Source organism: Phyllopteryx taeniolatus, chromosome 17 (genome assembly GCF_024500385.1).
Source record: "Phyllopteryx taeniolatus isolate TA_2022b chromosome 17, UOR_Ptae_1.2, whole genome shotgun sequence".
NCBI lineage: Eukaryota > Metazoa > Chordata > Actinopteri > Syngnathiformes > Syngnathidae > Phyllopteryx > Phyllopteryx taeniolatus.
In genome coordinates this window covers 19,192,006-19,206,872 of record NC_084518.1, presented here as the reverse complement: position 1 = coordinate 19,206,872, position 14,867 = coordinate 19,192,006, and the positions used below count along the sequence as shown (strand labels likewise).

The 14,867-nt window shown below is 40.6% G+C and overlaps 1 protein-coding gene across 2 annotated transcripts; it reads left to right on the top strand.

Annotated features, from left to right (window-relative positions):
• Nucleotides 1-6,008: 6,008 nt before the first annotated feature.
• Nucleotides 6,009-14,621, top strand: LOC133467537 (dual specificity protein kinase CLK2-like). Of its 2 annotated transcripts, XM_061752502.1 has the most exons (14): nt 6,009-6,302; nt 8,839-8,912; nt 9,008-9,122; nt 9,206-9,297; nt 9,755-9,860; nt 9,952-10,018; nt 10,217-10,330; nt 11,030-11,196; nt 11,425-11,519; nt 11,592-11,721; nt 12,440-12,522; nt 12,936-13,015; nt 13,084-13,174; nt 13,246-14,621. In XM_061752502.1, exons 3-14 carry the CDS (start codon nt 9,086-9,088, stop codon nt 13,399-13,401), a joined length of 1,218 nt encoding a protein of 405 aa, XP_061608486.1. In that variant the 5' UTR covers nt 6,009-6,302; nt 8,839-8,912; nt 9,008-9,085; the 3' UTR covers nt 13,402-14,621. The 2 variants fall into 2 exon arrangements, with proteins under 2 accessions (XP_061608486.1, XP_061608485.1); XM_061752501.1 differs by lacking the exon at nt 8,839-8,912 and having other exon boundaries at nt 6,010-6,302.
• Nucleotides 14,622-14,867: the final 246 nt, after the last annotated feature.

Sequence of the window (14,867 nt, the reverse complement as noted above, 5' to 3'; positions counted from 1 at the left end):
ATAAAGTTGTCAAGTGTCGAATGTTCACCCAGGATGAAAAAGTCCAGCTTGGGCTGTTAGCTATCATCCGTGGCTAAATTGTGTAGCTCTTTGTGTGACCTGCTCCATCTAAACTAAATTGAAGAGCCAAGGATTTTTGGTCAAGGGGTTCTGGCAATGATGTAGTAGTTCACATAGCTGGCTTCTTGCCCTAAATCAAGTGGGATAGACGCCAATCTCTACCGTGGACCTGAACAAGATAACCGAAATAGAAACTGGAGGATGAATGGTCTTGGAAAAGGATGTAGTAGTTCAAGTCTCGGACTTTTCCTCAGCTAGCATGGGATCAGTCCCCTCTCGATGTCTCTTGCACTTGACTGGAGACCAGTCTAAAATGTAGTCAAGTTGTTCAAGTGGTGGTCCTCTTAGTCCTAGATCCTTAAAATATGGGACTGTGGTGTTCTATCATTAAAAAAGAAGGTTTTGCCTTTGGATTTCATGGGTGCCAATGCGTAACTAGCAAAGACAGCTATTTGTATTCATGAGATGTTCCTCTATGAAAATGAACATGTGTGGTGGAAATGAGCCCAAGTGGGGGCCAATGACCTCTGGAGGATATTAAACCTCCGGTCTTGCTTCCTTGCAAATGTTTCACCTTGTAAGTAGGCGTTTCCACATTCTTCTCGATGATCCCGATCGTTCTAAAGCCTTAAAAGGTGTCTTTAATGTCATGTCAATTAAGCAAAGAGGCAAAAAGAGAAGCTGTTCCAGTTAAAGGATTTCAGGGTCAGGATCTCTGGGTTAGAGGGGGTAACTAGTCGAGACAAATATTTGGATTCGGGAGATATTTGCTGTGGAAACGAGAGAGCCCAAGGACAGGAGCAGTGGTATAAAAAATACAGGGATGGATTTAATTCAGTTTTAGAAAATCTCAAACCTCCAGTTTTGGTTCCTTGTGGATGTTTAATCAGTTCCAGATTCTTCTAGAGATGATCCTGGTAGTTTTAGAATCTTCAAAAATGCATCTGTGGTGTTCTGGCCGAAAATATTTTTACAGGGTCTTACAATGGCCGACAACGTTAGTCTCCAGTCTTGGCTCCCTCTGGATGTTTCAGATGATCCTGGTATTCCCAGACCCAGTGCCTCTGGTGTTCTACCTGTTAATGAAGAAGCTCAAAGAGATGCTTTCCATGGGTCTTGCTGTAAAATTTCAGACTTGGCGTTCGAGGATCACGGCTGAGGTAGATATTTTTGGCATCCAAGCGATGTTTGTGGAGGTGGAAATTCCCTGGTAGAGAATCAAAAGTTGAGAGACAGTTTTTCTGGGCGGCTAGACCTCGCAAGGCAGCTGTTCTCTTCTCCTTATTCCCTGGCGTGCTTAAAAACTGACTCTTTTAAAGGAAACGGACGTCTTCTGTTTGTTGCATCCTCTTTGAACAGACGTCTTCATTTAGGATGTGCTGATTCTTACTTGTGAGACCTTTCCTTCTTCAGTCTTTGACTGCTCCAGTTAAAGATTCAGTCCCCCACGGTAGACAGAACCCCCTTTGGACTGCTCCAGAGTGACTTCGTAAGCACATTTCTTGTCTGTCTGTCTTCTGGGTACATCAAGTGGAAGAAATCACAAAAGCAGCATTACTCTGTCCCGTGTTGGACGTTGTCGCACGTTTTTCTCTCTTGTACACTCGTAAAAAAACAGATTCTAAAGGAGCCCCCTTTTCACGCTCCCTCATTCTAACTGGACGTCCTGTTCCATCCTTAGAACATCTGGGGGTCCTCTTCCCTCGCCTCCATCCCGTCCCCCCTTTTGTCCTCCTGCCTTGCCCGGCTTGTCCCTCTCTTTGTCCAGCTTGTCCTTCCACTATCCTCTCGCTATCTCCCTCTCCCTCCCTCTCTCTCTCTCTCTCTCTCTCTCTCTCTCCATTTCCCAGCAATATGTGTGGCCCCGGGTTGTCCCCCTCCCCATTTACCTCATCAATAACCATGGTGCTGTGTGTATGTGTGCCAGTGCATTAGGAAAATTGGTTCTCTGCGACGCAGCGCTCTCTCTTACTCCAGTAATCACAGCAGAGAGAGAAAGATGGAGACAGAGGGATGATATGGCTCTGATTCTGCTGCTGAGATATGGTCTGCTGCAACACACACACACACACACACACACACAGTGTCACCATGATTCACGTTAAAGCGAGACAGACTGGTTGTCCCTGTCAACTTTTGAACTCACAGTAAAAAGCTCCCTTCTCTCTTTTGACTTCAGTTCAATATTTTAAATTCCTCTTGCCTTTTTGGCCTGATGTACTAACTACTGATACAAAAAAAAAAAAGACAAGATAGAGTGTGGCTAATTGGCAACCCGATAAAAACTCCCCGGAGACCCGTTTTGGATCTAGGTAATGAAAAGACTGCCATGGGCGATCCTTTCGCCCATTCCTTTTCTATATGCCTGTCCCAGCTCCCTTTGGGTGAGAGAAGCGGGGTACAGCCTAGACTGGTAGCCGGTCAATTGTAGGGCATATATAGACAAAGAAACATTGACACACTTTACCCGAATTCCAACCCTGAGGAAAGTTATGTACTCCATTGGGCTAATTATGGGACCCCAATCTAACGAACTGTCAGTCTAGTCTAACTAACTAACTGTCTGTTACCATTGTTCCCGAGACTACAGACCAACACGGTAACAAAAGTTGTACTTTGAATTTGCATGAGACAGAACTGACATATTTCTTACACTATGCTTTGTGTATTTTGATCAAAGGATGTCGGACAACTGATATTAGGACACCTGGGAACTCTCTGGGAATAATAAAAAAATTCAATGTGGTCGGGTTGAAGTGGGAGTAATTTTCAGTACCACAAGTCTGCAATTGAGACGACACTCTAACAAAGAACCGAAGAAAAGTTGTTCTAGATCTGCATAGTCCCCCTGAGGAACACCACGCGATCGATCTCAAGGTCCAAAAGGATGAGAGGCTTGTTCCTAAACTATAGAAAAAATCAAATGTCAAGGGTGCAAAAGCAGATTGTACATGTGAAAACGAGCCATATCCGCTAAACTACGCACTGGACGCGGACGTTATAGGCAGTAGGTGGCCCTCGATGATCATCGCAGAGCTCCGGAGCAGGCCAACTGATATTAACGGCTGGCAGTGTAGCTGCCTGATCGATGGTCTAGCGGACTTCTAATTCCAGCCGAAAGCTTTAACAGCTGTCTGTCGATCCGAGCGGCGGTGACGACCGCCATGACGACGACATAACTCCACGTGCGGCTGAGTAACAAGCTTTTCACTTAATGATATATTGAAGTACCTCCTCTCACTAATTAAATGAATGAATCATGCACGGGAAAACATGCGGAAGAAATGTTATGTTTTCACTACTTTGGGACTCAATGATGGAAAATGGCTGATTTTTATATTTTTTTATGACTGGTTTTCTTCTTTTTTTATTATTTTATAATGAATGTGTTTTAGTTTTAGTCACTTTATTTACATTTTCTGCAATTTAAAGTTGTGTCACGGCCTTAAACTAATTGGATATTTAACGAATTAAACCAACATTATCATTATTATAATTTTGACAACATGTCAGCGATGAATAAAAGAGTAGACTACATATTCTTGTGAGAGTCTAAGGGCTCTATTTTCGTGACTAGCTCAAATTCAGCACTGCGCTTGTCGTAACTCTGCAAGGAGGTGGGCCGGAGCCACTTTTGGTAATTTCGTGGACTGGCGTACCCCAAGCACATTTAAAAGTGGGACATCTGCACTGGTCTGGGCGTGCTCACAGCCGACTTCAATCCTGTCCAATCGAAGCGGGTTCTCGCATTCCCTTTAAAAATGGCGCAATAGTCTCTGATGGAGACGTCTCTGTACGCGAAAGAGGACTCAGCGATCCGTGCGAGACTGGAGTATTGTCACTGCTCTTGATTTAGAATGTGTAGTTGCCCCTCACGTTTATGGACCATAAACCAATGATACAGTATATCATTGGTTTCTGAAATTATTGATATTGTTGGTAACTGCGATACTTTTCATGTTGTTGGTAAAATACTGCAAAATGCATTCTCTACATATTATACCTACTGTATGTATACAGTATTTTTAAACTTACTATACATTCAAGAGAGGAATTTGGGTCAGTTTCATTTTTCACAATTTCAGAAATGCTTGCTGATAAAAGCCAGGTGATTTTTGTCTTTTTATGCTGAGCAAAGACACACAAGCCCGAGACACAATGACCACAGTAAACATTTGATCGCAAAAATAATTTAGGTCAATATTACCAAATTGCACATTTCATCCATTCATTGTGACTTAAATTAACATGTTATGTGACTGGATTCACGTTGTTAGGCGGGATTTCATATGTCAACTTGTTCCCTCACTATGTTCTGCAACCATCGCCATTTCGATATATAACACAAAACGACTCCCACCCACCACTGGTGGGTCACTGCAAGAACATGAAGCAGCTGCTACAAATTGTTCTGCTGTCTAGCTGCTAGTGGGATTGCGTGTAGCCCATAGTGTTGTCATGTTAATTTTAGCTTGACTTTTAGATTGGGCGCTGTTGCTTTGCTTGCTTGTCGCTAAAGCTAAAGATAGGTTTTGACTTACGTCAATTGAGAAAAAGGAACATTGCTAAGTTGTTTCTTTTTGTGCGACCTTCTGATAAGTGCTGTAGTTATTCACATCAATAATTAACAAACTGCCGCCACTGCAGCAAAGGTTTTTTTATTTTTTTATTTTTATTTTTTATTTTTAATATGAGTGGACTTAGAAATGAGCCCTGGCGAACACCACCTTACCTTAATTTGTCTGTTTTTTTAGAGTAGCTTGAACAAACTGTTGTACATATCGGTATGTTTTTAAGTCTACATTAGTGCCAATTTCTTTCTTAAAACAAGACACGTGTAATTTAGAAAAGCTAAAATTAGTGTTGTGTCTTTAGCCTTTGCACTCAAGTCCAAAACGTTTTCTTCTTGATATGTCAGTTTGGAATGCTTGTTACCAACAACTATAGGACCTACTGTAAATGGAAGAGCAACAATCTGAATGTACAGTGATAGTTGTGGTGCTGTTGCTTTGTACTATGTGGATTCTTTAACTGTCGCTTGGTAAGCTTTGACTTTCCATTACAGGCAGTTAACACAGTAATTTAAAAAAAAACCTTCACAGCGTTAGTTTGACTATGCATCCACCGCAATCACAGATTTTTTTTTTTAAAACTGTGTGTCGAGAATTGTGCCATGAGGACCACCGCCTCCCATAATTTGTCTATTTTAAAGTTATTGTAATTGTGACTTTACTACTGCGTTAGGATAGGTTAATGGTAGACTACAGTATGTTCAAATGTATGTACAAATTCGGGTTATGTTGCTGCTTTAGGATAGAAACTTGAAAACAATCCGTAACAGCTTTAGTTTAATTGTACCATAACACTGACATTTATTTTAAAATGGTGGCTCTCGAAAGGAGCCCTGAGGAACACCGTAACTTCAGAAACCAAGTGAAACACTACATTTAGTCAATCCAGGGGTCAGATTCTCAATACTAAACATTTAAAACTATTCATACTGGCAACCTTTTGACTTTTTTACATGTTCATCACCGTTTAACTATCTAAGCTACTGTATGTTTGCTTCAAAGTTAGATTGTCAAGCCACCAACAAGTTGACTATGAGGACATTTTGGGATATTTATTTACTGATAACATGACTCATGAAATTTGTGTGAATGTAATCCTGTATTATTTTCCATGTTTGTCGTTAAATCACTGACGCAACTTGACATTTTAGGTGTCAAAGAACACCGTGTGAGTCATACCACCTCATTGAATGCGGTGTACCTTTACTTCACAAAACCATTATCTGCTAGTAAAATTAGAAAGGCCGTGTGTTTGTTTTTGTTTTTTTTGGTTGAAAGAGGAGCCCGTGCTGGGTCACCATCTGATTCGGGGACAGCGGTGTTTCCACCCCTCCACCCGCCACCCACCACCTTACTCCCCGTGTCTCGTTTCACTGCAGCTGGCTGTGACTTTTACCACCGCTGCGGTGTTTCGAGGGAATGTCTAACGTCTGGCGTTTTCGAAGGACACCATGTTTTATTGCACTGGTCACACCAATTTCGTACTCCCTTTTTTGGCAGGCCGCGTGGCATTCAGCACTCACGTTCCACCTTTTGTGGAGGAAGAGGAAGAGGAGAAAAAGGACTGGACTCAACAAACAAAACAGGAGGAGATCCCAAAGAGCACCGAGCCAAAGGAGAAGAACAGCACACACAACATAGCAGCTTTCATTCAGCATTCGTCGTATTCAGGTTCGTACCAAACATTTTTTAAAGTCGAGTAATTTTTATTTTAACTTTGTAATTGGATTTCTATGTAAAATTGCCAGGCTAATTTTGTCGAAAATGTCCCCAAACAAGCTAAGGCATAGAAATAATATAATAGTTATTCATTAACAACTTGTTAAATTAGTTTAGACGTGACAATATTTAGGCCTTTTGTAATGTAATTCCAAAATACATTTTTACACATATAAATGTAAATTTAAAAAGTTGAATTTTAAAATAAATACATTTTTACTTAATACATGGAAGTTGCTGAGTAAATGTATACATTTATTTCAAAAATGTTTTTTCATTAATATAATAATAGTTTGTTGATGAACAGTTTGTAAAATCTTTGCTCCCATAATTTTCATATACATATGAAATAAAATACAACTATTTTGGTGACAAAAACTCCCAGAAAAAAAAATAAATACATCACCCGTCACAGAGGGGAACCACCATAATCATTCGGCTATATTGGTTTAAAACACGGAGTGCGTGTTGTACACTCTTAGCCACTCCCCTTCAGAGACCAAGACTTGACTCAAAAGCTTTGGTGGCAACCCTAGAAATTGAAATCTCTATTGTCATAAAACAGCAGTAGTAAATATTCTTCAATATTCTTTTCATGAAGAATTATAGGGTGCCTATAATTGATCCCTGAGGTAATAGATGTAAAATATTTATCGAAGAAAAAAACCCAACACATTAAAAAAGCCGTTTGCCATACCAGTCTAATTGAAAAGGATCATAACAAGGGAAATGTCAATTTAAACAGTGTAAACATTAGATGCTGAATGCGCCGCACCTTGGCCAGCGTGATGCTCGCGCTCGCGACACTCGACACCCCGGCAGCAGCTTTGAGACTTTCACGCTCTTATTACTGTAAATGAGTGACAACAATCAAGCATGTTGACAAGCGCTAAGAGTCTTCCTCGCCCCTGATTTACAGTCCAGCACTGCTGCCGCTGGGACCGTATGTGCTCTATTGATTGTGAACCACATCAATGGCAAACACACATGTACATATGTGTGTATATTTATATATATATATATATATATATATATATATATATGTACAATTTTAGAAATACAATTTAGAAAAAAAAACTAATATATTTTTCAAAAATTCAAAATATATGAAGTGTAAAGAACATACGCAAAGTACATTACATTTGGAAAGTGAAAAATGCATACAATTTTAAAATAAAAAAAAACAAAGATTTGAAAGTAAATGAAATAAAAAAAAAATGTAAAATACATAAACTGTTAAAATACAAAAATGAAGGCCAATAAAAATAAAAATAAATCAAATTACAGTAAATTAGATTACATTTTGAAATTATAAATAAAACATTGAATTACTATTTCGTGATTCAGTGAGTTGGACACCGTTTCACAAAAACAATAATTTACTATTACATTCAACTGTAAATTTAGGTGGACGGACGTACTCACTATGCTTGCGCCCACCTTTTTTGACAATTTGACAAACACTCAAGTGTTTTGCCATATAGCATTGCTCATCAGTAACCTGTCTGAATTTGAATGTGATTTGGGCATGAAGCGACGAAAAGATGAGTAAGAAATGACACTAAGGGCGAGAGGGGCCCCTCGCTACCAATGGCATGTCTGCTATTTGTAGAAGTGCGACCTTGGCCATGGCCCACATGAGTAAAACCGTACGCTTGCGGACACCATGTTGTTAAGATGACAATCAAAACAGCTAAAGGTCATTTAGGCATTTTTAAAAGGTGGCTAAAAGCAAAAGTACATAAGTGACAGGATGGCCAATCAAAATCAGGAATGACCACAGCCATGCACATGCGCAAGAGGTCTAGTTTTGATTGACATTTGTTGTTTTGGGGGTTTTTAATCAGCAGGATTACAAGAGAAAAAAATGGTGAACCAGATTTCCACAAAACCACATTTGCCAAGGAAGAGCCCATTCGAATTTTGTGCAAAATTGGATAGAAATGCAAAATGGCAGTCCCATACTTCCAGTGCTCCTCAACTAGGAAGAAGTTTCTTAGCTAATGAATAGACAAACACAAAAATTGTCGACACGTAATTGATACATAATTGTTCCGTGTCCCCCAAATATAAAATCGTATGATCCTGAAATCTTGCGTCATCCTCCGTGAACCAGAACATAGCCTGCTAGCTAACAAATGGATTGACAAACAGGCAAAAACTCAAATTTGTATTATCATTGTTATTTATTTGGAAGTTGTTTGCCATTTAACCGTTAACACTGTCCCAAAATCAAAAGGGTTACGGTCTTGTCATCTTATGTTGTTTTCCTTTAACCAGGAAGTAGCCGGTTAATCAACAAAAAATCCAAAATACGTCCCTCTGAGAGTTTTATTTTTACCCACTTATGTTAGAAGGTATGTTGTTTTCCGTTAGTTTCTTGATATAATTCAGTTGTATAGATATTTGTTATTGTTTTTTTGTTTGTTTTCCGTTTCTGCTCTATTGGTTAGTTCATGATGCTAGCATGGTTCTTGTCTTTTGGTAGCAAACTGCAAATAAAGTGACGGACCCCTCCGAAACGTTTCGCCCGTTCATTGAGCTGATGGACTGCTACAAAAGGTTCACTGAACCGGACTGTACCGCATGGTGGACACTAGGCTTGAGAGTAAAGTTTGTCATTTCGCCATCTCAAAAGCGTCTTCTTTGTTTTTCAGTTCCGTCCAGGTGTCAAGTCTTTAAGTCTCAAACAGAGGAGCTAAAGCGGGGCGACGCGACCCAGAACCATCAGCACAATGGGCAGGAAAGACCAGGACTTTGGTTCTTGGTTAGGTATTTCCTCATGATTCTTGTCCAAGTCATAACTTTTGAGTGGCTGTACAGCCAGATGATCCATGATTTGTCTTCACTTGTAGACAACAACAAGGCCAAAAGAGAATCAGTCCATGTTGAGACAAAGAACAGCAGTAGTGACAACCAGAACAGCTCTACAAAGACTCACAACTCTGTATGTCCAAGTGCTCCAACGTTCGAGTTTTTTAAGCTCGTAGCCTTCACTTGGTTGATTTATATGTATTGTTTTTTACTTTGTGTTGTAAGCCAAAACAAATCTGAAACTGTTGAGTGAATGGCTTAATATATTTTTGGAATGTAAAACATACAAATTACAATATAAAACAGAAGAATACGAGACACAGCACAATTCATAAGGACACAGCACAATAGTGGAAGGGGAAGCATAAGGTGGTACAACACTGAAGGCTTGCAACTCTAAATTCGGATTTGGCGGTATACTGTAAAAAAAAACATTCAAAATGATCACTTAAAAATCCAGGATGTCGGGGGGCGGGGGGGGGGCGAAAGATGAACCGCGGTATATCGAGGGCTCAGTTATAAGCAATTCAAAAGTCACTTTTAGGTTGTCTGACATTAGTAATAGTGTAGCATTCTTTTCTTCACCCCAGCTCGAGTCCACTCGCCTTAGCGATGACGACGAGGTTCGGAGGAGTCAGGCCGGCGGAGAAGAGGGTCACCTGCTCTACCACGTCAGCCTCGTGCTCAAGGAACAGTGTATGTGGATTTTTGTTCTTTATGCCTCCGATGTCCCTCACTGGGCTAATCAAAGTCGGTCAATAAATCAATGTCGACCTGTCCTTCCCAGATGAGGTGGTGTCCACACTGGGAGTGGGAGCCTTCGCAAAGGTGGTGGAGTGCATTGACCGAGACAGGTAAGATACAGATTGATCTGTAAATTGAGTTACGAGCTGGGTCACGAAAGAATTAAACTCGTTGGTCAAAGGTACCACTGTCCTTGTTCAACATTACTAAAACTTTATCATTGCAAAGTGTGTAAAACCTCAAAGAGGCTCATGAAGTGGGAAATCAGTTTCTCGCACAACAGGAATGTCTTTGCTCATGTGTTTCAGAGGTGTGCATGTGGCCGTGAAGATTGTGCGCAACATCAGAAGCTTCCGGCAGGCAGCCAAGTGTGAGATCGCCGTCCTGGAGGAGATCAACACCTTGGACGACGACAACAGATTGTGAGTTGACTTGTTGTCTGCAGGCTCCCTTTAAGTGGTGCATGAAAGAATAAGTCAAAGTGCAGTTCAGTTGTATTTCACTTTTTAAGTGTGGTACATTTGTAATTAATCTTTAAGAACTATTTGATTTTTAACATTAATTTAGGTCAAATTCCTAATTAACTTTTATGTGCAATATGTTTTAATTGAATCGTTATTTAAGTTGTTATTGTTATTTATATTTTTCTACATTTAAGCACCGTGTTAATGTTAAGACTTTGCATAATGTTACAGTGGCTTATATTACTATTAAATATCCTTTTTAGGATTAAAATCTCTCATTTTTGAGGAACACTTGATTGTATCATAAAAAAAAGAAAAACATTCCAATGGTGGCTCGAGAAAGGAGCCCTGAGGACCGCCACAACTTAAAAAACTAAGCAAAACAGTTTTTTACAACATGAACTTCCCCATTTAGCTAGCAAAGCTTTGCTTCAATGTGAAGTTGTGAACCCACCAGAAAGTTGACTACTAGGACGTTTTTGGCTCTCTATAACATAAAATAACAACATGACTCGCTTCCTTATACAGTACTGTATTGTAATGTTGGTCATGATAGCGATACTTGGAGAGCTGAGTATTTTTTGGGTGTACTTGGTGTAAAAAGTTAGAGAACCACTGTCCAACAAGATCTGATTTGATTTATTTTCTTCTTCCCAGTGCCTGTGTGAGGATGTTGGACTGGTTCGAGCACCAAGGCCATGTGTGCCTGGTCTTTGAGCTGCTGGGACTCAGTACCTATGAGGTCCTGCGACAAAACCACTTCCTGCCGTTCAGCGTGGAGCAGATCCGACACATGGCCTTCCAGATCTTCCAAGCTGTCAGCTGTGAGTCAAGGCGGAATTATGTGAATTAGACTAACTGTGATGTCATAATCCAGTAAAATTTAGAACGGCTCGCTCACAGACACATGCAGGGTGTTTGGTTGTTTGATTACACGCTTGATGAGTGGGTAGGTACTCTCGAGACACAATTATTTATGGATACAGGTTATTAAAAAGTCAATTTTCCATAACATGTCCCCTTTTAAGGCATTTTCTTTTGTGTTTTTGCAGTCCTGCATCGCAATAAACTGACACACACCGATCTGAAACCGGAAAACATCCTGTTCGTCTGCTCTGACTACGACATGGAGTACAACGACGCGACGGTAAAAGCATCCACATAGTCACCCTTAAACATTGAAATAAAAACCTGGAGTGAAAACGTTTGTGTGGGCCAGAAACGCGACGAGAGAAAGATCAGGAGTCTGGATGTCAAGGTGGCGGACTTCGGCACCGCCATTTTCGACCATGAGCACCACGAATCTCTGGTGTCAACGCGCCACTATAGAGCTCCGGAAATCATACTCGGTATGAAGATGTGCAAAAAACAAAAACAGAACAAAAAACACATACATTTGTTCTGTGACCCTTTCATAACTCAAAACATCTCAAATCATGTGTCCCCATTGAAATGAATGGAAATGCAGTTAATCTGTTCCAGCGTGCCCAAGAAAACCATTACATGTTTGTGTTATGTTTTTATAAGAAAAATAACACCCCATAATATACTTTAAAAAACAGGATGGATGGATGCATGCAAAAATTTACATTTTTGGACAATTGTTTTTTGCTTCAATTCAATGTACATTGTGCTACATGGGGGAAGTGTAATACAGACAAAGAGACACACACAAAGGAGTTTCACGACTGGCTCGGTAAAATGAAGTAATAGTAGTAATTTTTCACTAAGGATACAAAATATCCCTGTGAGTATTGTTGTCTGTCTACATCTGTTGCTCCACCGTTTGCGTTCAAATATTCGTTGCTCCAAGGGTTTTAACACCGTCACGCAGATGCTATTCATTAGCCATTTTATGGAATTTTGCATTGTTTGTTAGCACTAAGCTAAACAGACTTTATTAAGGCGAAGCTATTGGATATGTGTCTCTTTGTTTTAACGTTTAGTTTGACAGTAAACTCCAACTGGAAGTGGAAATAAACAGCTTGAAGTCTCTCTTTTGAAGAATTGTTCACTATTTTATTTAATTTTATGTGTGTGTGTGTGTGTGTGTGTGTGTGTGGTCAGATCTAGGCTGGAATCAGTCATGCGACGTTTGGAGTTTGGCCTGCGTTCTCATGGAGTACTACCTCGGACAGACACTATTCCCGGTATGAACACACAACTTCCTGTGGGGCTTCCTTTGGACGAGGGTCCCGACATTGTTGATTTCGAGGCTCCGAACGGCTTACGTCGAACGACTTTGAATATGTGATCACGTGGCACAAGAAGATAAAGAGGGGTTCAAAGTACACTTAAACAACAGCGGCTGACACGAGAAGCTAAGTCAGTGCTTAATGCTCCCTTTTTGTCACGACGTCACTCAGAATCTTAATCAGTCATTTGTTCACAAAAACTGGTCAATTCCAGCTACCTATCTAGCTACGAACACTGCTAACTCAGTGCTCCTTTCTTGTCAAAGGAATGGACTCGAATGCGTTACACTACTCATAGAAAATCCGAATTAAAGTCCCTTCTTGTTCAAGAAAAGGCCGGTCATTCATTTTCCTGTGTGTCGTTCCAGACCCACGACAGTCAAGAACACCTGGCCATGATGGAAAAAATCCTGGGACCCATCCCGCCACACCTGCTGAAACAAACCGGGTACCACAGATACACACTAATATGCATGTACAAACATCACACCCCACTCAATAGCGTTAAATGTTTAGAAAACAGCACTACGTCCTCAACGGGCATCTGGACTGGGACGAGGACAGCTCCTCGGGCAAATACGTGCGGAAACACTGCAAGCCTCTCAAGGTATGCTGGACACACGAAGTCGGTCAGAAAGTCAGACAGGACGTGACTTTGGTCCGGTCCGCTTTGGGCAGAGCTTGCCGAGGCGTAGCGAGGACGAGCGGCAGCTGTTGGACCTTCTGACCTCCATGCTGGAGTACGACGTGGACCGGCGCATCACCCTGGAGGAGGCGCTGTGGCACCCGTTCTTCGAACCCGCCAGGATGGCGAGGCAAAGGCGAAGAAGCTAACACAAACTGACATACACGCACACACACACACACAGCGAACGCAAAAAAAAAATACTCTGTAAAATATCCATTCATTTATTTTTAACCCTTCAAATTCCAGATGGTTTGCACAATGCGCAGGTTGTAAAACAAACTCGGAAATGACATTTTTATATATTGTCAGTGCAGTTGTGTCTTGAGATACGAGTTTAAATTCATTCTGTGACCACGCTCGTAACTCAAATAAACCCATTAATTTACCCATTCCAGCCTCGCCAAACAACCCAACAACAAAATTTGGAATTTGTTTTTGAATAAGGAAAATAGCACTCTATATTATGTACTTTATTAAATATGTAGTAATAATTAAATAGAATGTAAATACTTCAACAGTTTATTCATTGCTATTATTTCATTGCGACTCCTTCTGGTGTGTGCAACACGGTCACCGGGGGGCAGTATAATGCAGTCATGAAGACACAAACAAAGAAGACTTTCACCACTACTATACATGACTCAGTGCACTGCAGTAATATTAATCATTTTTCTCATAGGATAAAGGAAATGTGCCTGTGAGTATTTGTTATATTTTCTGTCCATGTGTTGCTCCACCGTATGTTTTCAAATAGCCGTGGCTTTAAAGGGTTATAACACTGTGACGATCAATGCCATTCGTTAGCACGTCTATGGCATTATGCATTGATGAGTCACTCGTCTCTGAGAGCACCACTAAATTTTGAGGCAATGTAATCTGGTTGAAAATATAAAACAACTGAAATGTTCAAGTGTTAAGAACGCAACCCATTTTACGCAACTTGTATGATTCAATCCAGTAAATAACCCCCCAAAAAAACATGTTGTTTAAATGGGTTTCAATTTCCCAAAAGCGGCCATGATAGAGCCTAAAGGTACAATTTGATTTATAGAGTATAGACGTCTGGTCACCATGAAAATAAAACACAAATACACGATTAGGCAGTAAGATTTGCATTTTTCAGCAAATAGTTTCAGTTATGTTCTCCAGAAAAAAACCAAATTGTAAGTAGGTTAGTTGGTGAATCGACGAGGGTTGATCGTATTCTCCATCAACCTGTTGCTTTAAGGGTTTCGGTTTCTTGCTTGTTCAACAGAATTTTGTCACGATGGAGAGCATTCCTGTTACCAAATGACATTAGCTTGCTTTTCTGTTCATTCTTCTTTGTGAATAAATATGTGGCATTTGGGTTGACTTCATCAAAACATCCCATTTGGACCTTTTTTGACTGCACTGCGTGACCTCTCTGAAAGAGCAAGTAACGCCGAATTAGGCCTTATTGCCTGCCTTGCCCGATTAGATTACGCAGACACTGCAGCCTGCGGTCACACTTAAGTCAATATGTATCCAAGGCGAGCCTCATCCACGCGGCCCTGGTGGCAGTTTTATTGCCTGGAGCGAACCGGGACGTTTCCATGGCTGAATAATCAACTAGACATATGAAAACCCTTAG